This window comes from Sceloporus occidentalis, unplaced genomic scaffold, assembly GCF_023333645.1.
Source record: "Sceloporus occidentalis isolate IW3139 unplaced genomic scaffold, rSceOcc1.0.p SCAF_29, whole genome shotgun sequence".
In the NCBI taxonomy this organism is placed as follows: domain Eukaryota; kingdom Metazoa; phylum Chordata; class Lepidosauria; order Squamata; family Phrynosomatidae; genus Sceloporus; species Sceloporus occidentalis.
Genome location: NW_028317009.1, coordinates 10,760,098 through 10,785,991, shown reverse-complemented (window position 1 = coordinate 10,785,991; position 25,894 = coordinate 10,760,098). Strand labels below are relative to the sequence as shown.

Below are 25,894 nucleotides of genomic sequence, written 5' to 3'. Positions count from 1 at the left end.
ACCCTTCCAGTTTTATTACAATTACCGTAACGTATCGATTGTGGTTATTTACGTGGTGCTTGGTCCCGTTAAGGAAGTGATTTAGCTTACTCAGGCACATATTGCCTGGTTTTACTGCACAGACATACTTATTCTGCACCCAGCAGAGGGCTAATCACCAAATGAATCCATCTCCCTGTAACCGAAAATCCAGGAGCAGACATGGGAGCGATCCATCTGCGAGAGGCGCCCCATGCCGAGTTACGAGTGCGACAGACACGGCTATAAGAGAAGCATTGCTAGGAATTGCTGATGATTCTTTTGGTTACGTAGAAGTGTAGGGATAGAAATGGCAGCACCGAGTGAATGTGATCTCGGACAGGAATAGCACACGGGATCTTTTACAACCTGGCAGTTCAAACGCATTATAAACCAAGCGAGGTCTGTGGGGTCTATGAGAGCGGCCAGCTGAGTCAATCACCGTCCACAACTGTAATGAATCACAATCCTCACCATTAGGTACCAGTACAGCTACTATTCAAACCCAAGCCCTGTCCCACAGGGGTGACCCAGCGAGCCCAGCTAGGCATACACATCTACATCTTTTTCATCTAGGAGCCATGATGTCGTCGTTGTATTTACGGAGCTGCTGTTGGACCTGTAACCAATATGTGAACATGATGTCGACTGGGCAGGAGCGGTAAATGTGCCCCTACTCCTGTGACTTTTTGACCCCCCTCTACATATCAAACTCCAGGGAAGTGGGTAATGGCTCGGTCATCCTTACCATAAAACTCCTTCTAGACATTTAAATGCCGAAGACCTAAACTGCGACATGAGTGAAGGAATCGAGTGCAGCCTCAAATACCCCATTGATTTATACAGGGAACCGTGCTGTGTTACTATAACATCCCTCGCAGTCTGTTCCAATACTACCCGACGCTCCTGCCGTCACGGGACTGCAGACAAGTAAGTTTACATATATCTACCTGGCATTGTAGCTGCCTGTCCTAGAAATATATAGCGGAATATAAACAGGGCTTAGTGGCGATGGCGGGACACTCTGCAGACAGGCAGCATATTCCTCCATCGATGTAAAATGCTAACGGGAGAAACAAATGAGAAAACAAGACGATTTTGGTTGCATTTGCATTTTTTTACGGTTTCATTAAATGCCGATACATTACCCAGCAGAGAGACGCGTATTTAAAGCCAGTACAATTTATCAGGCATTAAACGGTGTCCCCTTACGATTCCGCTCAGCTGTTTCAGATCATTCCAGGTTCCTGAACACGAAAGACGGCAATTTAATCTCTAAAATGTATTAATCAAAACCCAAGGGTACAGAGCATTCACAAGCGGCTTTACGCTATGCTAGCTACCTTCCCGATGGCTGGGAGACGATAGGGAAACGCCGCGCTGTCAAGTTTTGTACAGGGGACATAAGGATTTATGATTCAACGTTCGGATTTTTATGGCCGCGTAGGACGTTGCCAATGAAAAGCAGAAAAAAATCAGCGATTCACTATATCAACTCTTATTGCTGTTTTGCAAAATGTCGCATATTGGATCTTTCTCTTGATTAATCTTTCTTTCGCAGGTTGGTACATTTCCCAGCAAAGTTTCATAAAGTGAGTGATTTATGAAGCAGAAAATCACCATTTTTCACAGCCTACATTTAATAAGTTTACTGGCATTAATCTCGCGTATTATGTGAACGTGGCAGCTACAAGGTATACTTGTTTGTTAATCATCACTTGGTGGGCTCCAGGCACAGGGTCCTACACATCACGTACCATAGATCAGTCATGTATATAATTTACCGACATTTCCCTGCATCTGCCAGCTGCATGAGCTCCTGCTGGGTAAGGCAGGGGGCATTTGCACTCTTGTTTGCCCCATATTACAAGCAGACAATCTAGAGCGGAGGCCGGGGGCAAAATTAGTAGCACATGTATAAAAGTAAAACATATAAATCTAACCCATACGCTTTAATATCAGGTGGCAGCCATGTGTTTTTATATTAATCATTGTACTTGGGGACACCCGTACCGCAGTCAGTAAAGGCTTTAATAATTGATAGCTTGTAGACCCATGTAAATTGCCACTTTCCATGGTGGATGCCAATTAGTGGTAAGGTCAGAGGAAATGGCATTTCGCCCGCTGCTAGCCCGAGCTTTGCCTGGCTCTTTATCTCGGAGGGAGGCCGGAAGCAGCTGCGATCCACGTGCTGGATGGCTACGTATGACTGACAGCTCTGCCGTGCACAGACGCAGCTGCATTAGGAACCTTACCGGCACGCGAGGGCACGGGGCAAGGTGTGGGGTAACCTGGGGCTCAAAAATGTACTCAAAGAGAAATAAGAAAACCTTACTATGTACGCCCAGAGATCTCCAGATGCCTGCACACACACACTCTCTCGCAGCATGCCTGCCCTAGCGTCAATCCCAGTACACAGCCTGTAAAATATTTGGGTAACACGGCTCAGGGACTGACGGCATCTGCTGGGAAGATCCAGCTGGGGAGGGTGCTGCATTCTGGGTAAATTCTTTACTCTTCCTGTACATTGTGTGAAGACGACATCTCTCATCATCCTTAAACTATGTTTAGATTGCTGGGAGGTGAAGACCGGGTATCGCGTGCCATGCGCGCCTATGGGCAGGTCCGTGCTGAATGCAGTGGATGCCTCTGGGATGGCAAGTCGGACGAGGTACAAATTTACTTTCAATTATCACCATTGAGGTAACAGGGCCACAGAACACACTTCATTAAACTGTATACTTATGTTAACCCCAAACATTTGTGCAACTCAATTACCTACCTTTGGTAGGCGCGTTGGCATCGGCACGTAGCAATACGTTATCCAGCTGGTGCGTACATTACATTTAAATAAACTGCTGTCATTTGATATGCTAACATATACGCTAACATGCATAAACACTGGTAATAAAAAATACAATCTATTGTGTGGAAAGATAAATGGTAATCGTTCTTCCTTGCATTACATGCAGCACCTCTTATTAGCAGAAGGGGGTCAGAAATGGAAACATCTTTGCATTCAAGCTCTCTGATATCTGTCCAGAACAGACAGAGCCCACATCATTTTAATATCATCTTGTTTGCACTTTGCAATGAATCAGTTCACCCCGGGCAAAACCCACAAATTATAGCAGACGATTGTCCTTACCTGCCTCCGGCTGACAGCCTTTATCTCAGTGACTGTCTAAGCAGCAGCAATTCGTAGCGGGCACTGATATGTCACAATTTGTACGGTATTCAGTCACATTCTAGTTTACAACAACACAAGTACCACTTCAACCTAAAGTTTCAGGTAACCTCCACCTAGCAAACAGCAGAACTAAAGGCAGGAGCGAGTGGAGCACAGCCGATGGGAACAAAAATCTTCACGGACAACGCTCAGTAAAGTTACAGACACCGTCCCTTCTCGTAGAATAATTCTACTTGTCACGGATCTGGCTAGTCCGACCGACTACCTCCGCTGACTTGTGCTCGCTTAGCCTGGGACAACACACTTTTCCCGGTTTCCCAGTCACTAGCCGAGACTCGGTGTAGGGTATATACCAAAAACAAAGACTGATTTATTTTAGACACACAGGGCTATCCAGCAAAACATCCATTTACATAAAACAAGATATTGGAACACAAACCGCCCCCCTTAATCTGCCTCCCAGAGACAACAGGGGCAGTAACGGGATTAACAATACAATAGGGGTCCCAACCTCCACTATCTATTACTGGCCAAAAGCAGTTCCACGGATGGCCGGGGTAAATGTCTGTAGTAGTGGTACTGGGGGGGAGACTGACTTATACAACATTAAACTGAAACAATGGCGGTCACTCCCAGCTTGCAGATCCTGGCTGTCTGCCGGAGATAATCCCCTCAGACAGTGATGAGATGATACTGCTGGGGGTGACACAGAAGTCTTTACAAACCCAGGGCCCATCGTCAATAGGGAGGAGGCTGGCAGTCAGGCCTCTCCAGGGGCCCCAGTGATGGAGGCTTCCGTCACACTACTGATTCCGCGGATAACATGTGTCACTGAAAAGATACACCTGTGCATGTGTGTGTTTACCCATATATAATAATACAAAATGTCATACATTTCAAACCCTATGTACATCCATAAATATTTAGGTGTTAAATGCTCTAGAAAAAGTACACATGTGGATTTTATGAAGCTAACTTGGTGATGTGTGAGGCGGGACGGCTCAGTAAGCAGTTCACAGGCTTCGCTATATACGACCAGAAAATAATTGCATAAATAATGCCATATCCACTTACCTGAAACCCCTGAGGAGATGCTTTCTGAGACAAGGACTTTTGAAGTGGAACACATCTGGGAGGCTAGAAGAGAAAATGACAGCGTTACCACTTTGCACGGTTTAGAAAGCAAGATTGAACACACTGCGCCAAATACAACACGAGCTATAGAACGAGTCTCCATAGAGAAACCCTTGCCACGCAATCTGAAAAGGGAGTTTATTCGTTATTAGTTTAACGGGGCACTGTTCACATTATCACTGAAATCACTCTTTGGTACTTATCGCTAACACGTAACATTTCCGGCGACAATTCCCACGAGTGAGAGCTGCTGTTGGAGTTGCAGAGTTTCTTGGCTGCACTCGGTACTCTTTGGCACATTCTCCGGCCATCTGTCTACGTGCGATTCGTATCAGAGCCGGTGCTGCCGCTTGGCCATCTCTGGGGCTGACTGATACAATCCACACTATAGTTGAATCCATTTCAGATAATGTCAGTTAGCCATTACCAGCCACACAGTCACACACCACCACTCTACGTGCAAAAAAAGTTTTTGGTAGGCTTTAGTTTATTTATTTTTACTATAATGCAGGACACTTGATTGTTCTTTAAACAAGTCTTTCCCGTACACATATGTGAACAGGGAATAATTAGGAGCATCAAGCACTGGAACCCACCGGTAAGTTATGCTTGCGCTTTGACTTCTTAAGGACTCGGAGGATCGGGATGGAATTTGATGCCCACTCCTGTGCTGCTCTGAGATTTATTGGAAAATAAACCCAGCAAAACAGTGTCATTTATCAACGGGAATCACTGAAGCAGGACGACTTGCTGTGAGCATGATGAGGACTAAAAGAGAGGACATTTTGCAGTGCTAATAATTAGCCACATTCTAAGTTTAGTGCCCGCCGTGAAAAAGGTTTCATCTCTCAGCATCAGCCATACTGAATGTTAACTCTGTGGCCAAATCCCTTTCAGCAGAATCCCTGAGGCCCTCGTGCCTCCAAGATGGTAATTAAGCTCACTTGGCTCAGGAATATTTTGGGCACTGAATTCATTTCACGACACATAAAAATAGGAAGCACTTCAGAGCCAAGCACTTTTAACAGGAGAACTGGATGGAGGCGCTGTGCCAGGCATCCTACACAGAGGATGAGATGTGGAGAAAGCCCGCACATGCCATTATGTAGGTCACGCATGAAGGTGGCCTGCTCTGCCCCTCAGGCAATTAAACTAAATGATTTATACACCTCTGGGGTTAGTCTTAAAGGGCCAGTAACGCAAAACAACAATTGAGTTATACTATAGAGCCCAAATGCAAATGTAAGATGAACTGTACAGGTCTAAACTACCATGTATTGTATAAAGAACCCAGCAGAACTGTCTGCTTATTCCATATGTCTTTCTCTCACTCCCTTTATATACAGTAATACTACAGCCAGACTGAAAATGTATTTCATTCAGCATTGACAACTCTACTACAGAACTGGAAATGACTATTCGAAATCCTGATGAATAAATGAAGCATGGTAATTAGATACAGTGATATAACTCGCCACGTTGATGATAGGATTCATGAACCCATGTCCCATAGTAAGGTGGAGGTAGGAAGAATTCTCTGTTGCATTACACCAGAATGTAAATATCTGGAGCAATAGCGCCCTCTGCTGCTCACGAGAAATGCCACAATGTTACACTGTAAACCTTAATGTCACTGTCCCAAAGTTTCTGTCAGGGAGGATAGGCCCACTGTCCATCTGAGAAGATTCTGGGCAAACGTGTGGTTTGTATAACAGAATGTCTGTTAACGTGTAATACCTATATGGAACATGGAATAGAATGTATGTAACAGTGAGCGCAGGTGTACGGGGTGAGTCAGGGTCAGCACAGGTGGATTAATCAGAAGCCTCAAGGCTAAAGAAAAAGCCACCTGTCCTCACATGATGTGAAACTGGTGCAGGAATCATAAGCATAAACCCTATGCAATGAAATGTACACAATACTAAAACTCCCAACAACCAAAGGCTGGGGTGAGAACTTACCACTTACGCATGGATCGCACCCAAATAAGCTCCATGTTACATGTGAAAAATGCGCCCACTTTACTCCAATACTATAGTTACTAATACCCATCAACTACGAGGCATGAAGTGAAGAAAACCTGATCTTTAATATCGCATTGTTAATGTGCTCATACAGATTAATCGGAGGCTCACTGGCCGTCACATTAAATTCATTCCACGGCAGCAGCCAGACCTACTGTGCGGAAGAACCAGGACAGAGCCTGAAACACACCAGTAAGGCACCAGACGGCAGTCCATGAGCCACGGCAGACCTGAGATCCGGAATGTTCTGGGACCTGGTAGCGACGTACGCTGATTCTGACTGCCTGCAGCCGAATCTGCACGCTGCCTGCGTCTTGCAGGAGGTGCTTATCCTTACCTGAATCCCTGACTCTGCAGACAGCGTAGGGTATGTGGCACCCCAATAAGTGTAAAGGTATACTCACACAGCACCCTAATACCCCAATACCAATACACTTCTCATTGGCATAAATATAAAATATATGTAAAGAGCAGTGTTTGTCACAGTAACTGCCCCAGCGCCCAAAGTTACCTCTTTAATCATTAACTCCAAAGGCAGTTTTGCATAAACCGTGATTCTGGTTCAATGTTTTAAAACTGGTCTTATCACCATAGCAAACACTGGAATGGTCCAATCTGCAAAGTCCTTCCATCGGTTGCTATGGTGATTTGACCACTTTTCAAGCACAGTATGTGTTCTTATACACCAAGGGTAAACGCCAATTTTAACCCTTCAGTATAGTGTATATTGTTGTTTTCAGTACTAAGGCAGTTTATTACATTTGCTTGGCATCTGAGTGAATATTACAGCAGTATATGAAAGAAGGAGATCTTACGTTCTATCGGTTCTCCAGTACGCTGATAAGTGCCTCTCCAGTGTGCAGAATCACCCAGCTTCATACCGAGATTGGGTATGAGTCGAAAGCATGCGCACCACGACTGCCATTTCTTCTCTAGTGCGATCAGCTCTGAACTGTAGATATCTGATTATGGCCCCATGTGGACAGCAGCTTCATCCTGAAATAATTGAATACATAGTTTGGATGTTATAATTCTGAATACATATGCCGGTGTATCTATGCTGGATCGCTATATACGTTGCTAGCCAACTGGTGACCCTGCAGGGCTACCCCCTCCCCATTCTAGGCCACTAGCCTGCTTCCCGCCACACGTTACAACAACCTTTACCGCAATCAGTGTCGGGGTTCAGTGTGTGGGGTTATGTGTTACAAGTACTTTAATAAAACAGACGGGGATTTGTGGTGACTTGACCATGAATTGCGTTACTATGGTGATAAAACCATTTTTTTTTTGTAAACTTTGCAGCAGAATCCCTTTGTTTGTATGACGTATACGTGCTTATGGCGGTGGCGCTCCTGTCTCCCCAGCTGCAACCGTATACATATATATTTACTGACATACATTTCACATGACGCCACATAAAGCTCATTCTTACCGGGTTTGGGGGGGGAGGGGGGGAATTTTCACCTCAAAGACACTGGAAGTCAGTAACCAATTTACCTCAACAATAACCCCATGGAGGCATGGGGGGCTCTGGGTATCACAGTATACATATATGTTTACTGACAGACATTTCACGTGATGCCACATAAAGCGCATTCTCACCAGGTTTGGGGGGGGGGGGGTATTTTCACCTCAAAGACACTGGAAGCCAGTAACCAATTTACCTCAACAATAACCCCATGGAGGCATGGGGGGCTCTGGGTATCACGGTATACATATATATTTACTGACAGACATTTCACGTGACGCCACATAAAGCTCATTCTCACCGGGTTGGGGGGGGGGGATTTTCACCTTAAAGACACTGGAAGTCAGTAACCAATTTACCTCAACAATAACCCCATGGAGGCATGGGGGGCTCTGGGTATCACCGTATACATATATATTTTCTGACAGACATTTCACGTGATGCCACATAAAGCTCATTCTCACCGGGTTTGGCGGGGTTCACCTCAAAGACACTGGAAGTCAGTAACCAATTTACCTCAACAATAACCCCATGGAGGCATGGGGGGCTCTGGGTATCACAGTATAAATATATATTTAGTGACAGACATTTTACGTGACGCCACATAAAGCTCATTCTCACAGGGTTTGAGGGGGGGGGGTTTCACCTCAAAGCCACTGGAAATCAGTAACCAATTTACCTCAACAATAACCCCATGGAGGCATGGGGTGTTAACAACTACCAGACCGCCTTCTGCCTCAGGATATGAGTCCTGGTAGGCCCGGCTATAGCCGAGCTGGAAAAGGCACAGAAAGGGGGCAGTTAAAGGACTGTTTACCTCACAGGACATGTTTTATTGTCCCTGTAAGGCGCGCACACACGTTCTGTTATTCTGTACACGGCAAGACACAATACATGCATAATAATAACGCCTCCGCCTCCTGGTAAACATGGCCGCCACCTGCCACTGACACGTTGCCATGGAGATGAGCGAGCTGAGAAGCCGGGGCGCGCGAGGCGGTAGGCGGCGCAGTGACGTCGGTGGGTGGAGTTGCGCGTGAAGTGACGTCGTAGCTCCCGTTTCCGGCCTGTCTTTACGCTTGCTTCCCGGCTCGGTCCCTGTATCACCAGCCACCTAACCGCAGCACAGACCCCCCAGCCATGGCTAACGTTGTGGACTCCAAGCTGTATGACCTGCTCGGCGTGCCGCCCGGCGCCAGCGAAAACGAACTCAAGAAGGTGAGTGGGGAAGAGGCCGCACCGGCTGCCTGAGGCCTACAGACCCAGTTGGGGTCACTGGGGAGGGGGCAGGCCCCGGGCCTATAGCGTCGATCCGTGGGTGGTAATTGTGTAACTCGCCCTCTGTGCTAAAGGCCTGTTTGGGACAAACATAATTGCCAGCCTATGCACCCACTGCTACCGAAAGTACCCCAGGTGGGCGAGACCTTCATCTCATTGGGCCTCCTCTGCCCCTATATCTGTGGGTTAAAGGTGTTAAACCCCAACCACCTTGAATTCAATGGGATCACATAATCAATAGATTTGAACCTGGGGGGGCAGATATGATGTCACATCCAACATGATGAGGCAATATGATGTCATCACTGGCTGCCTGACCACATTTGGCTGCATCTGTCTCAGGTTAATTATATACTTGTGTGTTCAGCGCTGGGGGACGTTATCACAGGCAAAGGGAGCCGAACAAAGGGGATGAACCAGGAAAAGCCTCGATTCTGCCGGGTGACTGAACAGCGACACTGCACATAATTATATATCGAGAGGATGGCGGCATGTGGGGTGCCGCGGCAGGAAACCGGTTTGGCACATTATTTAAACCATAATGCATAGGTTAATAAGGACTGGTGTGTTATTGATATAGCTCGGTACAGGAAACCACATCGTACCTATATATGATGTCACTACATCACTCTCTACACCAATATCTCGCTGTATGCTTACGCTGGCAGATACAGGATATGATGAACAACCGGCAGGACTCGTTACCGTATCCGGTGCCGTGAGATTTTACAGGGCCGTTTCCACATCATGTTCTGAAATTAAGGTCATTGTTGCCGTAACAACCGGCTGGGGATGGGTGCGGGGTTTTTTGAAAATGCACTCTAATGCATACTGGTGGATAGCTGAATCACATCAATGGCGGGATATTCAGATCTCTGGCCAGTCTTCTTCCAGACTAGTGGGTATAGTCCTGGAGACCCCAACTCCAGAAGGATATCGATCAATTGAGAGAATTCAGATGAGGGCGACTAAAACGGGGAATGGTTTACAAGAGACAAATGATCAGAAGAGACGGAGGGGAGAAGAGACTGGGGAGAGAAGAAAGAGGGGATGAGATTTAAATACAGGTTAAAGTAGAAGAGAAGTGTTTGAGGGCAGAACTATTGAGATAAGAGGTTATAGTATAAAATTAGAGGCTCTGAACCTTAGATGGAATGTAAGTAAACTACTTCACTGAAAGAGTGGCAAATACATGGTGCCGCCTTCCAGCCACAGTGATGGAAATTAATATAGCGGGGTAATTAAAACACGCTTGCGTTAGTTATCCTGGATATGGGACGGAATAAGCTTTGACCAAAATGGTTAACAATAAAATGAAATGATTTTTACACGTATTGGACGGCAGGTCATCTGAGTAAGCAGCTGGTATTTCCATCAGTAGACACGTGGCTTGGGGTTTCACTCGCTGTCTGGGAGGGTCCCACGCTAGGTCTTGGCTTTTTTAAGTATTGCAGGCATCCCGAGGGCTCCGTATTTTGACCACAAATCTAAAATGTAAACAGAACGTAACCGAAAATAAGTGATGTGTTCCACTAAGAAGCTCGTTGCAGGTTGTAAGCGGACGTTCTGTCCTGAGATAAGCCCGGGCTGCATGAATAGATACCCGATATGTAACATTGAAACATTCAGCGTAGATGTTATGTGAACGCTTTCCCCGATCAGCCAGGGGGGTGGCAGAAGTGTGAAGCCAGATGACACCACAACTCCTTGCCAGCTCCCTGTTGCTGAATAGTCCAGCGACTTGTTTGAGGACTCGAGAGGCTGCGTAACTTCTCCAGCTCAAAAGAGAAATGAAACTCGAATGCGAAACCTTGGCATTGTAGGGTGCGAGGGGCGGGTGCATCGTCCGCTGCATGGCGTTACCGGCTGCACCCGTGTGTCCGTTCCCGGAAGCCCTTTTCATATTTCGGCGTTCTTACTGTCGTTGCATGTTTTTTCTCCCCTGCCTCCAGGCATCGTTTCGCTTGAGATCACTGATGTCATTTTGTTGTGTTTCAGGCTTACCGCAAATTGGCCAAGGAGTACCATCCAGACAAGAATCCCAACGCTGGCGATAAGGTGAGAGCGCCAGAGTTTAGCGCTTTGTTGTCCCCAATAATGTTGCTGTGGGTTGTAATGAGAGACAGGAGATTATCTGTTTGTTAATCTGCTGTCTATTGTGAGTAGAAAGCCACATCTTTTGGCCTAATTATTAAATTAGAAGGCAGTTGGCTGCTTGAGCATCACATTTCTCCTTCTTTGGAGCTTGACATACAGCGGATCCGAGGGGGTATATATATGTATATCGTATACCATTACATTGCTTGTGTCTGTTCTGCTTACAGTTCAAGGAAATAAGCTTTGCATACGAAGTTCTGTCCAACCCAGAAAAACGTGAATTGTACGATCGATATGGAGAACAGGGTCTGCGGGAAGGCAGTGGAGGGAGTGGAATGGATGACATATTTTCCCATATATTTGGAGGTGGCCTGTTTGGCTTCATGGGTGGCCAGAATCGGAGTCGCAATGGTAGACGAAGGGGTGAGGACATGATGCATCCGCTAAAGTAAGTCCATCCTTTGTTCTAATATCTCTCCGTGACTCTTTGCAGATAGCTCTCTGTAGAATTAATTATGTGGAATTAATGGGATTTCGTTAATACGGTTTCCATGGTAATTTGATACACAGTTTCAGCATGAATGAAAATGGCTGATTATTGTAGCTGAGAAGTATTTCCAAAGCTGCGATTTGCACTCTGAGTGTTTCCTTTGTATTGTTAACTTGTTGCACTTTATATAGTTCTCTGGGTTCTGGTTACATTGTAGTGTTTGTATCTGATGTGTATATTGTAGCAAAGCGCCACGTTCTGTGATAACCAAGACTTTTATCTATTCCTCAGAGTATCTCTAGAAGATCTATACAATGGGAAGACCACAAAACTTCAACTTAGCAAGAATGTTCTGTGTAGCTCCTGTAATGGGTATGTTGGCATTTCCTTGGCATCCCTAACTGCTTACAGCCCTATAGTCTGTTTGTGCTGAGTTTTTTGTTCTTCTTTTCTGCAGACAAGGGGGTAAATCCGGTGCCGTTCAGAAATGTTCTGCATGTAGGGGTCGCGGTGTTCGTATCATGATCAGACAGCTGGGTCCAGGAATGGTCCAGCAAATGCAGTCTGTTTGTTCAGATTGTAACGGAGAAGGTAAGGGAACGCGGGGCTTGGTGTAGATGGAAAGCGTGGTTCAACAAGTGCTAACGGCTGCATTCAGTTTTGACACTGCAGGTATCTGCTTGTAGGTGCCGGTGTCACCGAGCTTGGCTCCATGGATAATTGTGTATTAAAATAACCTGCAACCTTTTGTTTTCTTTCAGGAGAAGTAATTAACGAAAAAGATCGCTGTAAAAAATGTGAGGGCAAAAAAGTTATCAAAGAAGTGAAGATCCTTGAGGTTCATGTAGATAAGGGTATGAAACATGGCCAGAGGATTACATTTGCTGGTGAAGCAGACCAGGCCCCTGGAGTGGAACCTGGAGACATAGTCCTAGTGCTACAAGAAAAAGAACACGAGGTAAGATGTGTGTGCCTTCCGTGGCTGCATCTGTATTCACTGTCCGTGGTATCTCATGGTCCGTCACTAAATTGTTTTCTATGTAGTGGTTACGCGATCCTCTAATTGCCCTGGCATCATCGCAGGACTAATCCCATCTTTCCCTTGCAGACCTTCCAGAGGGATGGGAATGACCTGCACATGACACACAAGATCGGCCTTGTTGAAGCTCTCTGCGGTTTTCAGTTCAATTTTAAGCACCTTGATGCGCGTCAGATTGTCGTCAAATACCCAGCAGGAAAGGTTATTGAACCAGGTACCAATTTAATGCTTACTATTCAGTACTTCTAAATGTTGAATCTTGTAGAAAAGGACATCTTCAACCACAATTCTTGATGTTAACGAATGAGCTTGTGGTGAAGAAGTTGCGCCAATATAGCGCACAGCTGCACATCTTGCATACATAGTCCTGTACCATACAGCAGCTGCATTTATTACTACCTGCCCATTAGAGGGTTAGCAGGATGAGGCGAAGGTTAAATGCAAGTAGCTGTTCCCCTATCTACTCAGTTAGCCTTTACACCCCAGTCCAACAACTCATTTTCGGCTCCGCTTGCTCTTGACACAGGCTCTGTTCGCGTGGTGCGAGGTGAAGGCATGCCGCAGTATCGCAATCCCTTTGAGAAAGGGGATTTATTTATCAAGTTTGAAGTGCAGTTTCCAGAGAATAATTGGATCAACCCAGAGAAGCTCACGGTAAGCTGGTCCTTTGCTTCTGCTAAAAGACGACTTTTATATTTTGGGCTGCAGTTAGTGACCTTCTGATTGTAATTTTCTTGAGTGAACTAAAGTCTCTTATGCCTTGACAGGAACTGGAGGATCTGTTGCCATCCAGGCCAGAGACTTCCATGATCAGCGGTGAAACAGAAGAGGTTGATCTCCAAGAGTTTGACAGCACTCGTGGCTCAGGCGGTGGCCAAAGACGTGAGGCTTACAATGACAGTTCTGACGATGAAAGCAGTCACCATGGGCCAGGCGTGCAGTGCGCGCACCAGTAAGCAAAGCTGAGTTCCAAGGATTTCCTTTCAAATTGTTGCCTGGTTTTTGTTTCTGCGATCCAGCTGTATTGCCCCAACGATCCATATGATCTGACGGACATGTCTCTTCCTGTATGTGTAATTTTTTAATTTGGTTCTATAGTATTTACGGAGTGTATAATTTCAACTAACCACAAAAAGCTTTCATGCAGTTCTATAGTGAAATAAAGAGAGAACACTCAATCCTGAGGAAATGATGAGACTTTGCTTTTCAGTCCTTGTGTCACATGCTTGGTTTTTACCAGCTGGTGTAGATTTGTTCCAGTTTCTACATGGTAAAGACTTGTACCATTTGTCCTGAGCTTTGTATGGGGGCTGCACTTGTGTAAGCTGCTACATATACATTTCTTGTTGTAGCCTATAGTCTCATGGGGTGCACAGAAATATTGTACAGAAGGGAGAATGTATGGGATATTGTCAAGGATTTCATCCATCAATAAAACAAGGATTTAAAAAAAAAAAAGTGTGGCTTTGTTCATGGTTAGTGATTTAGTACATTGCTGGTAGCTATTATAATCTCAGGGTGTAGAGAAGTAGACCCAGAAGCACCTTATCCAAGGGTTCAGATAGGAATGGAGATTAGAGAATGGTCTCAAGCCCCTCATACTCCTTAATACAGTTTATATGTACCTGTCAACCCCCCCCCCTACCCTCATGAGAAATTTTTCCCCATAAGAGCTTATGATGATTTTATTGGCAGACCTTACCTCTACAGCAACATGTGGATATAGGACCAGTCATTAATTTATCAGCACCAATGGAGCTATAAAAAGCGAGTGGTGCATTATAAAAGTGTTAAAGCCACCTTTAGTAACATGGTTGAGTCACACTGTTAATATTCTATGGCTATGAGTGCATTCTGGTGCTCAGAGGGTTGATCACAAAACCTCCTATACATGAATGTTATAATGAAGAGGCATATGTTTATAAGGGAAGCCCCAACTTCACGTTTACCTTGACAGTGTTAATTATACATAGGCTAATGGGACATCTGATGTGACTAGTGTAGACTTTGTACTTACACAACCAGTTTCAAATGCCAACCATGATCTAATAAGTTATTTTATTTCAGTTTTTATTACACACAATTATAAACTAGTTACACAAGCAATAAATAAACGCAAAGACCCATCAGCATATAGCAAGGAGGTGCTTTCATCCAAATAGGTGCTGGTCATGTCTCCAAAGTGGCAGAAAAGAAACAGGACTAATCAAAGGTAATTTAAAGAAATGCCCAGACAGATCAGGTGTTTGAAAGCTGGCTCGAAGCCTTTGCATAAAGGTTTGTAAGTTGTCCCTGGGGAGGAAAGATTTGTCAGCAAGTCCCAACCAGCACAAAAATGTCCAAATGAAGCAGCCATATAAGCCATTAACCATCATATTTTACTCCACACCATACTTTTATGTAAAGATGTTAGCAGGCACACAGGCCTCCACATCTCATAATCTGTTAACACTTGGGTTGCGATTGAGACTCACCACTAAGTTATGGATTTGTTGCACAGTGTCATCTCGCAGGAGTTCCACATCAATGTTATCCAGATCCTCTCCTGATGAGCACACAAACTGATCACAGGGGACAAAATTAGTGTCAGTACCGAGAAGAAACTCTACAAATTGTCAGCTCAATCAATAACCATCTAGAACTTTGCTCTACTATCACAATGCGGCCAGATTCATACCATTCCATCAGCCAGGGGAATGTTTATAAACGGGACGTCGTCAACCACACCATCCCCAAAAGAGAAGACGCTGCCACTCCTGCCAGATTGTAATAAAGGGGTCATTGGTGTCCTGATGAGGAGGACAAGAGTCATGTTACAAGGATACAGAAAAACTTTAGCAGACTCCCGTCTTGTTCTCATGCACACACTTTGGGTACCCAGCCAGTAGTTAGCATTTCACACGTAGATTTGGCTGCGGTAAGTATGTTTATGGAATTGACTAGCCCTATATATTTAATGTAATAACCCAGATAGTTCACTGCAACACTTCAAGGGAAGCAGAGCACCACATGATGGGGAAAGTGAGAATTCTTACCTGGGAATTCCTTTTCCTTGTCCATTTCCAAGGTGGCACAGGAGAAGAAGGCTCCGCCTACCAGGTAGGGCAGGAAATACTATAAAAAAAAAAAAAGGAGACCTCCCCCTTCCTCCCCAGTGTGGTTAAAAAGAAAGACTCAAATAGACAAGCAAAAGTAAATTTAATGGGTGGGAGTAAAAGTGTGCCACCTTGGAAATGGACAAGGAAAAGGAATTCCCAGGTAAGAATTCTCACTTTCCTTGCCATTCCAGGTGGCACAGGAGAAGAATTGGCAAGATAGGGAGGGAAGGATTCCAGTCTGCAGGACGCGACGACCAAATTGAGACTTGTCAGAGATGACGATTCAGCCTGTAGTGCCTTACAAACGTATGAATAGACCTCCAGGTCGCTGCCTTGCAAATGAGACGTATTCACCCCGGAGAGTTCAGCCCAGGAAGTCGAGACGGATCTGGTCGAGTGTGCCTTCAGGCCGGAGGGAGGTACTCTTCCCGCGGAGATGTAACATAAGGTGATTGCGTCCTTAAGCCAGCGGCTTTTGGAAGCCCTGGATACTGCTCTGCCCTTGCGAGTCCCCACAAATGACAGGAAGAGAGCGTTTGATTTCTTCCAGGCAGACATACGCGAGAGATAAGACAGGATACACCTCTGCAGGTCTAGCAAGTGGAGTTCCAGCTCCATGGGATTCTTGGGATCCGGACATAAAGTAAGTAAGACGATCTCCTGATCCGAATGGAAAGGTGAGACTACTTTAGGGAGAAACTCTGGTGGTAAACGGAGGATAATGCAGTCCGGCAGAATCCTGAGAAAAGGCTCCACTCTGGAGAGAGCCTGGAGCTCACTCACCCTCCTAGCGGAAGTGAGGGCTACTAGAAGGACAACCTTGTAGGTGAGCAGCTTTAGAGAGGTATCCTCCAGAGGCTCAAAAGGAGACGTGGTGAGTTGGTGCAACACAAGGTTAAGGTCCCAAGGTGGAACCGACGGACGGAGCCTAAGGCGAAGTCTGCACATCCCCTTAGAAAATCTGGAGATCCAGGGATGGGAAGCCAGATTGGAGTCCAAGAAGTTGCTGAGAGCTGAGATCAGGACCTTGATAGTAGCAGGTTGTAACCCCTTATCAAAGCCGTCTTGTAAAAAGCGCAGCACCTCATGGATGGATGGAGAGGATACTTCGTGCGAAAGCACATCCTGGAGCGATCCCAGTGATCCAGCAGGAACTGTTGAAGAGGTCTTGCGTGAGCAAGTGCCCAGGGAACCGCTGAGATGGAGGTCATTAGACCGAGCAAAGACATGATGGCTCTGATGGACACTGACTTGTTCGTTAGGACCGCATATGCGAATACCCTCAATCTTAGGATCTTGTCCCGAGGGAGAAACGTCTTCTGTAAGTGTGAATCGAGGATCATTCCCAGAAAGGTACGACGTCTGTTTGGAAGCAACTGTGACTTAAGTCTGTTTACTAGCCATCCTAGGTTGTGGAGGGTCCTGAGAGAAAACTCCAGATGGGACTGGAGCAGAGTTGCTGAGGCCACTACGAGGAGCCAATCGTCCAGATATGGGACCACCTTTATGCCTTTTTGCCTCGAAAAGGCCACCACCACCGACATGAGCTTCGTGAAGATCCGAGGTGCTGAAGCAATTCCAAAATGAAGAACCCGAAACTGAAAATGTCGAATACCTTGAGGTAATGAACGGCCAGATGGAGGAATCTTTGGTGGTCTCTTCTGATGGGAACATGTAAATAGGCATCCCGCAGGTCTATGGTGACCATGAAGTCCCCCGAAGAAATTCTCTGTGGCGGACTTCAGGGATTCCATCCGGAACCTGTTGTATTTTATACAGGTGTTCACCACCTGTAGGTTGATTATTTGCCTGAATTTCCTGGATGGCTTTGGCATGACAAAGACGTGGGAGTAGGTTCCTTCTCTTATCTCCTGATGAGGAACCGGGACCAGAACCCTTTCGTGAATTAAGTTGTTGAGCGTGGAGAAGAAACCCAATCTTTTCCAAGGATCTGCAGGGGGCATGGACAGCAGGAATTTCCGGGCAGGTAGGTGAGTAAGCTCCAGGAGCATAGCCTTGTTCGATGATGCAAAGGACCCAGGGGTCTGAGGTGATCTCTTCCCAGGCATGAATGAAGCCGGTCAACCTGCCCCCTACCTGAAGCCTGCTGGCGTCAGAACCTTCCTGCTTTACTGTCCCTGCCTCTTCCTCTCTGGAATCTTCCTCTTGCGTAGGGTTTACCCCAAAAGGACTGGTAGTCTTGGAGGTTGAGGGCCTGTAGGACTGTCTCTTGGAGCTCTGTAATAATTCGACCAGAAACGAGGCGGTCCTTTCCTCTGAGGTAACCGGTGCTTGTCCCTCGTGGTGGATTCTAGGATCGTGTCAAGATCGCTGCCGAAGAGGTGGCTCCCCTGGAACGGAATGCTGCACAGCTTGTGTTTAGAGGCATTATCTGCAGACCACGACAAGCCAGAGAGCTCGCATAAAAACCGCTGAAAGCGCAGTGGCTTTAGCAGACGTACGGACCGATTCAATGGAGGCATCGGAGATGAAATCAACTGCTAAGCAGGTGTCAGACAGGTTTCTTGCGACCTGCTCAGTCCCTGGAATAGCTGCAAGGTCTTCCACCGCCTGTTGGAGCCAGATTTTAATAGCTCTAGAAGTTGACGCCATAGCAATAGCTGGACAAAAATTCGCAGCTGCTGCTTCAAAAGACCTTTTGGCGGCGTTCTCAGCCCTCCGGTCCATGGGGTCTTTGAAATGGGATGCGTCCTCCAACAGAATGGCTGTTTTTTTCGTGGCCTTGGCTACTGCGGTATCGACTTTCGGGACTTCCCAGGCCTCAGAATTCTTATTATCGAAAGGAAAAATCTTCTTGGTTCTGGAGGATGTGAAGAATCTCCCGTCAGGATATTTCCACTGCTCTGTGATAATGGCAGAAAGTGAATCGTGGACTGGAAAGGTCTGCGGTTTCCTAGAGTGACCCTGAAAAGGATCTGGTTTTGCAACTGGTATGTCATCCTGTAGATTCAAAGTAGATCTGACTGCAGAGATGTTTCCCTGTTTCTTCGACTGGAAAGAAAAAGTTGTCTTCTTTAATCTCCCCGTTCTCATCAGAAGACTGTGGGTCATTCGACTGGTAGTCATATTCAGAAAAAGGAGCCGAATAATCTTCCGGGTTATCTGGGAGATAATTTGGTGGACCCTGCTGGTAAGGTTGTTGCTGGGGTTCAGGTGCCTGAGAGGAGCTTGCCATGGCTCGAAAACAGTCAAAGGTAGACTGAAGTTCCCCCTTCAACCAGGAGGTAAATTCCGTTGTGGAAACTTCTTTAGGCCGAGAGCAGGAGTTGCACGTTTTGGCCGAAGTGTCATGCAGGGTCTTTTTGCAGGATGAGCAGGCTTTGTGTTTCATCTTTCCCACAGTCTTTCGTCTTTCCCATGTGGGGAGGCTTCAGGAGGGATATCCTGATTTTTATCTGACATGACTGAGGAGAAAAAACACAAGCTGTAACCGCAGAAAACAATGGCATAGGCAACGTAAAAATTCTTCCAGGAGGGCAACACCTACTTGAAATGGCATTAAACAATCCTGCACAGGCAGGCACAATAGCAGAGAAGTAGATACAATACTACAGCACAGAAATGAAGAGCAAGGAAAGATCTTACCCATTCTGGCGTTTTATACAGAGGCATTTAGGTGCCCAGGACCGGAAACCTCACATCCGGAAATTCCCAGCCAATTGACCTCTCGTGACCCCGGGTCGCTGCACCGGAAGTGAAGCCGATTGGAGATATGAACATGTGCCGAGAAACCGGCACAGCCGGTTAGAGATCTCCTCCTGCCATGCCACACTGAGGATTCCCCGGGACGGAGTGAACCGGAGCCCGAGGATACACATGCCAGTGAGCCCCCTGGGCTGTGGGCAGAGCAGAACGAGGGCTGAGCCTCCTGTGCGTTGCCACGATGAACGCGGAGTTGCAGCCTCCGAGGCTGCCACACGAACCCTGGATCCACACGGGACCTCTGCCAGGTAACAAAGGACGCCCCCCCCAGGGCTCCGAGAAAATAAAAAAAAGGAAGTAGAGGTAAGCTTCAGCCTAACCGCTACCTGAGTAGGGCAGGAAACACTGGGGAGGAAGGGGGAGGTCTTTTTTTTATAGTATTTCCTGCCCTACCTGGTAGGTGGAGCCTTCTTCTCCTGTGCCACCTGGAATGGCAAGGAAATGGTCAGTACCTGGATAAGCGTGTAGCTGTTCTGTTGGAAGAGCCGGTTCCCAAGATCTTTTTGGACGCCTTGTCTATAGGTGTAGCAGAAACCGACCTAAGAACATTAAAAAAAAAAAATTGTTCTTCACGTCCTAAATGTTTCCAGTATTCATTCACCAATTGGTAGTTTGAGCACCTGGAGCGCTGATCCCCACACTCCATAAACTTCTGCCCTGGATTATTATTCAGTAAATTTACCCCACTTTTACCAAATCACCAAAACTTACAAAAGGCCATTTTCATTCACATTTCTAAATGACTGAAGAAATAGGCCAGTCATCGTAAATAAGTTGTTAAAATGTGCTAGAACCAGATATTCAAAAAAGGTATAAACCGCTCAGTATTTTACCTGGTCAAAGTGGGAGTTTTCTTGGTAGTTTTACCCGTTAATGAAACCAAAGATTTGCTTTTCACCACCTTTAAAACAAAAGATAAGCATTTTGTACATTTAAACAGAATATACAGCACTAGATTCACTATTTACATTAACTAGTGATCTGCTGCTTCCCAGTCTATTAGATTTTTCTAGATAATTATCCAGTTCCACTATGAAGCAACAGAACATTTAGTAAACCAACTTGGTCAGACTCCCCATAAGGCATTTTCAGAAATTACTTTACAATGTGGCAGCCTGCGAAGCTGCTTCCTACCATGTATTACCAAGAGATTAACTCATGACCACCGCTATAAACCCCAGGGAAGAGTATCCGTTCCAAAATTCAAATTGTCCAGACTATCCAAACGCCTCTGAAGGCTTCTGGAGCCACTCTTGGGAGCTTTGAGGACTTACTTTCTGTACCGTTCGGTTTTTTGCCGTCGTGGACATCCCCTTGGCTGGCTTGTTCTCTTCGGCAGTCAATGAGATTGTAACCACTGGAGGAAATATATATATTTAACAAAGCCAGATACAATGTTTCCGTTAATTTTCTCTACAATATTGATACATACCCTTTTTACTACTTTTTCTTACTAACTTAGGCTGTGATGATATGTCTGAGCTGTCCAGCTGAGAACAAAATTTGAAAAGAGTTACCAACGCAACACAAAATAAACCTAGTGGGTAAAAAAAATAAATAACTCAACTCTACCTTAACAGCAGCAGCAGCGACGGCAGACTTATCGGCCCCGATTAAACCTAAAATGCAGATTAAGAGGACATGTGAATGGTAATTGAAAATGATTAATCAGCACCAATGCTGAGAAGCAAAGAACAGAAAGCTCAAAGATTAAGCAAGACAAAGGGCTAAGCCTGGGGGCACTTCTCGGCTTAGAGGGCAGATTTAAAAGGCTCTGCTTTTTGCTGTTTTTCATATGTTTGTCTGAGGGGGAGCAACAGGGGCGTAACTAGACGCCTCAGGGCCCGGGTGCGAGAATCTGTTAAGGGCCCCCCCACCCCCCCAAAAAAAACCTGATTTTTACCCAACAATTTTTTTTCAACTAATTCAACAAATTCAATTTACATATTGAATCATATCTGTAAAAAAATCAAAGAAAAAGGGGCGCATGTACAAAGGGCATAATCCAGGGGTGTCCAAGTTTTTTCTGCAGTGGGCCACTTCAGAATTGTATACGTGCGCGGGCCGCACTCATTTTTCACTGACAAAAAATATGGCCTTTAATAAAATATGCAGATTAAAATAAAGTAAAATGACACAAAACCTTTACTCTTCCTCTCACTGATATCTGGGCCTTGAAAGTTTTGCGACTACAAATTCAGGATTCCCTAGATTTATTCTAGGGATGAACTAAAATGAAAATTCTGGACCAAAACATTCAGGGTTCACTTAGCCAAAACCGAAAATGACCCCCACCTTTAAAAATAATAATAAAGACTCACATGTTTAATAAAAGTAGGTAACACACAATTGGACAAAATTAGCAATATGACTTGGCATGATAGGAGTGTGATTGCTAACAGCAATCACACTCAGGCAACCAGTAAATGCTGGTACCTAGGCATGATGGGACTGTGCTCGCTGTGCTTGCTGTTCGCAATCACACTCCTATCATGAAAAGGCAGCCAGTGCATGCTGGTACAGGGTGGCTGTAAGTGATGTGCAGACCCCATACTGCTGGCAGCATCACTACACAAGGGGGGCAGCTAGCTAGGTTTCAGCATGTACTGGCTGACTTGGCATAATAGGAGTGTGATTGCTAACAGTAGTCACAGTCCCATCATGCCTAGGTTCCAGCACTTACACATCCATCCAGTAAATGCTGGAACCTAGGCATGATGGGACTGTGATTGCTGTTAGCAATCACACTCCTATCATGCCAAGTCAGCCAATACACGCTGGTACAAGGTGGCTGTAAGTGATGTGCAGACCCCATACTGCTGGCAGCATCAATACACAAGGGGGGCAGCTAGCCAGGTTTCAGCATGTACTGGCTGACTTAGCAATCACACTCCTATCATGCCAAGTCAGCCAGTACATGCTGAAACCTGGCTAGCTGCCCCCCTTGTGTATTGATGCTGCCAGCAGTATGGGGTCTGCACATCACTTACAGCCACCCTGTACCAGCGTGTATTGGCTGACTTGGCATGATAGGAGTGTGATTGCTAACAGCAATCACAGTCCCATCATGCCTAGGTTCCAGCACTTACACATCCATCCAGTAAATGCTGGAACCTAGGCATTATGGGACTGTGATTGCTGTTAGCAATCACTCCTATCATGCCAAGTCAGCCAGTACATGCTGGTACAGGGTGGCTGTAAGTGCAGACCCCATACTGCTGGCAGCATCCCTACACAAGGGGGGCAGCTGGCCAGGTTTCAGCATGTACTGGCTGACTTGGCATGATAGGAGTGTGATTGCTAACAGCAATCACAGTCCCATCATGCCTAGGTTCCAGCACTTACACATCCATGCTATCACACACACACACACATTTATTCATATAATCATTCATTCACAAATTCATTCCCTCAATCACACACTCATTCAAACACCCTCCCCACCCCCTTACCTGCACTGCAGCTCCTCGATGCCGCTCACAGACGTCAGCAGGGGGCACGGCCTCCCTCTGCCTTCTCTGCTAAAGCACGTGAACTCCGCTTCCTCTGTGCAGTCCAGAAGACCCTCCCACAAGTAAGTAGCAGGGCTTGAGGTGCGGCTCGCGTAAGATCGGTTGCCCTGGCTGCCGATCTTACGCAGGCCGCACCTCGAGGTCTTGCGGGCCGCATTTGGCCCGCGGGCCGCATGTTGGACGCGCCTGCCTTATTTAAAAAAAAAAAAAAACGGAAAAAAGATTTCGGGCGGCCCCTTGGCTTGGGCCCCCCTGCCGCCGGGGCCCGGTTGCAGTCGCGACCCCTGCGACCCCAGTAGTTCCGCCACTGGGGAGCAACACCCGTACTTTCCTCTGGCGTCTTATCTGTTATCTAACACAAGGCAGGGTAAGAGGGGCAGCTTTATACTGAAAGACATTTCTAGATGTCTCACTGTATGCATCTCACATGGATGTTTAAGCACATAGGACAATACCAACAGGAAAAACCACTCTGTCATTGACCTTTTAATAAAAAGAATACGTTTAGAATGTCTTAATTTAACGAACGAGATCACTGGGTGTAACTTTCATGACTTACTTATGAATTCACCAACTTCCATCTGTCGGAGGGCCATCGGCATCTTCAGGAGTTCCACGTCTGAAGACTTATCCGCAGTCAGGCTAAGGGCCTCCAGCTCCTTCCGCAGCTCATCCATCTTGTTCTTTCCTGGAATTTTAAGGGAACACGAGGTTCTAGAATCAGAACGAAGAAGCACACCCTTCCCAAACATACTCATAAGCACCAAGTAATGCATAATACGGATCCCGACTCTTGTGAGATGTGAAGGCTACACTACATGTAAATTTCCAGCCCGACAGACTGATTGCCACAGATTGTCAAACAGGAGAGCAAAAACAGCTTGGGATAAACGTTCTAGGGGCCAACTCCATTTACAAGTGCTAAATGCACAAATATAAGGGGCTTCAGCAATTGTAACACTTATATAGAAATAATATAGAAACAGACTATGTAAGGGCACAGTCTATGAGACAAAATTAAGCGATAAGTCACTCCAGGTGCCAGTTATTCCACCATAAGCGATAAGTCTCCATCAGTCTGTCCACTATGTTTGCCTGAGTTAGACCAATATAAGAAATCAAGCACCCCCAACCCACCAATACACATATGCAAAGCGTTAACCAGGGAATGCTGGGACATAACATGGAGTCTGCTGCTTTATTAGCAAGAGCTGTGCCAAGAATCCCAGTCTAAAAGACTATTACTGGGAGTTAACCCCTCAAACCAGCCAGCCCTGGAGCAGATGCTATAAAAAGCATCCTAATACAGGACACATCAGTACAGGTAACACCACATTTAACCCCCTCCCCAACTCCTGGGGAGGGGGGAGCACCAGGGCAGCTACACACAAAACCCCCCCAACTACCAAGGGCACCAGGCCCCCCCCATACCCAGCTACCAAGGGCACCAGGCCCCCCCATTAGCACCCCAACCACCAAGGGCACCAGGCCCCCCCCATTAGCACCCCAACCACCAAGGGCACCAGGCCCCCCCCATTAGCACCCCAACCACCAAGGGCACCAGGCCCCCCCCATTAGCACCCCAACCACCAAGGGCACCAGGCCCCCCCCATTAGCACCCCAACCACCAAGGGCACCAGGCCCCCCCCATTAGCACCCCAACCACCAAGGGCACCAGCCCCCCCCATTAGCACCCCAACCACCAAGGGCACCAGGCCCCCCCCATTAGCACCCCAACCACCAAGGGCACCAGGCCCCCCCATTAGCACCCCAACCACCAAGGGCACCAGGCCCCCCCATTAGCACCCCAACCACCAAGGGCACCAGGCCCCCCCCATTAGCACCCCAACCACCAAGGGCACCAGCCCCCCCCCATTAGCACCCCAACTAGCAAGGGCACCAGGCCCCCCCCCATTAGCACCCCAACTAGCAAGGGCACCAGGCCCCCCCCATTAGCACCCCAACTAGCAAGGGCACCAGGCCCCCCCCATTAGCACCCCAACTAGCAAGGGCACCAGGCCCCCCCATTAGCACCCCAACTAGCAAGGGCACCAGGCCCCCCCATTAGCACCCCAACTAGCAAGGGCACCAGGCCCCCGCATTAGCACCCCAACTAGCACCCCAACTAGCAAGGGCACCAGGCCCCCCCCATTAGCACCCCAACTAGCAAGGGCACCAGGCCCCCCCCATTAGCACCCCAACTAGCAAGGGCACCAGGCCCCCCCCATTAGCACCCCAACTAGCAAGGGCACCAGGCCCCCCCATTAGCACCCCAACTAGCAAGGGCACCAGGCCCCCCACGCATTAGTCTCCCAACTGCACCAGATAGCCACACTCACTTTGCTGCATAAAGTCCCGCATGAAGAGAAGGAACTTCTCTTTCTTCACCTCCCGCAGAGCCTCAGTCCTCTCCATCATGCCCACGCCGGAGTCTCCGCTCTCCTGGCCTCTGGAGCCAACACGCTTTCTGTTTCTCTTGGACGGCATTCTTCCACACTGAAAGAGCCGCCCTCGCCTGGGCCCATATATATATACAGCAGGGCGGAGCCAGCTGATCATAACCACTGGCACCTGTTCACTAGAGCAAACGGGCGGGGGGGCAGCTGATCACAACCAATGGCACCTGTTCACTAGAGCAAGCGGGGGCGGAGACAGCTGATCACAACCAATGGCACCTGTTCATTAGAGCCAATGGGGGCGGGGCCAGCAGGCCTCGCCCAGTGACTGCTTAGCTATAAAGGATTAACGTCAGCTTGTACTTCTTTTACATGCAGTCGTGAGAGTGCGTGGTGCAGTACTTTTGGCTGGATAACCGGGGCT

General features: G+C 46.9%; 2 protein-coding genes across 2 annotated transcripts; one reads left to right on the top strand and one right to left on the bottom strand.

Moving 5' to 3' along the window:
* The first annotated feature begins 8,977 nt into the window (after positions 1-8,977).
* Positions 8,978-13,697, top strand: LOC149299330 (dnaJ homolog subfamily A member 2-like). The gene is made up of 9 exons (XM_089486392.1): positions 8,978-9,055; positions 11,114-11,173; positions 11,440-11,660; positions 11,994-12,074; positions 12,160-12,293; positions 12,464-12,660; positions 12,811-12,955; positions 13,268-13,395; positions 13,509-13,697. Exons 1-9 carry the CDS (start codon positions 8,978-8,980, stop codon positions 13,695-13,697), a joined length of 1,233 nt encoding a protein of 410 aa, XP_089342518.1.
* A 1,282-nt stretch (positions 13,698-14,979) lies between these two features.
* On the bottom strand, positions 14,980-25,561 carry LOC149299329 (borealin-2-like). The gene is made up of 10 exons (XM_089486347.1): positions 25,414-25,561; positions 23,634-23,762; positions 21,135-21,181; positions 20,995-21,052; positions 20,837-20,919; positions 20,396-20,463; positions 20,015-20,101; positions 15,419-15,530; positions 15,216-15,302; positions 14,980-15,033 (listed from the first exon to the last, which is right to left on the bottom strand). The coding sequence occupies exons 1-10, from the start codon at positions 25,559-25,561 to the stop codon at positions 14,980-14,982; spliced, it is 873 nt and encodes a 290-aa protein (XP_089342473.1).
* Positions 25,562-25,894: the final 333 nt, after the last annotated feature.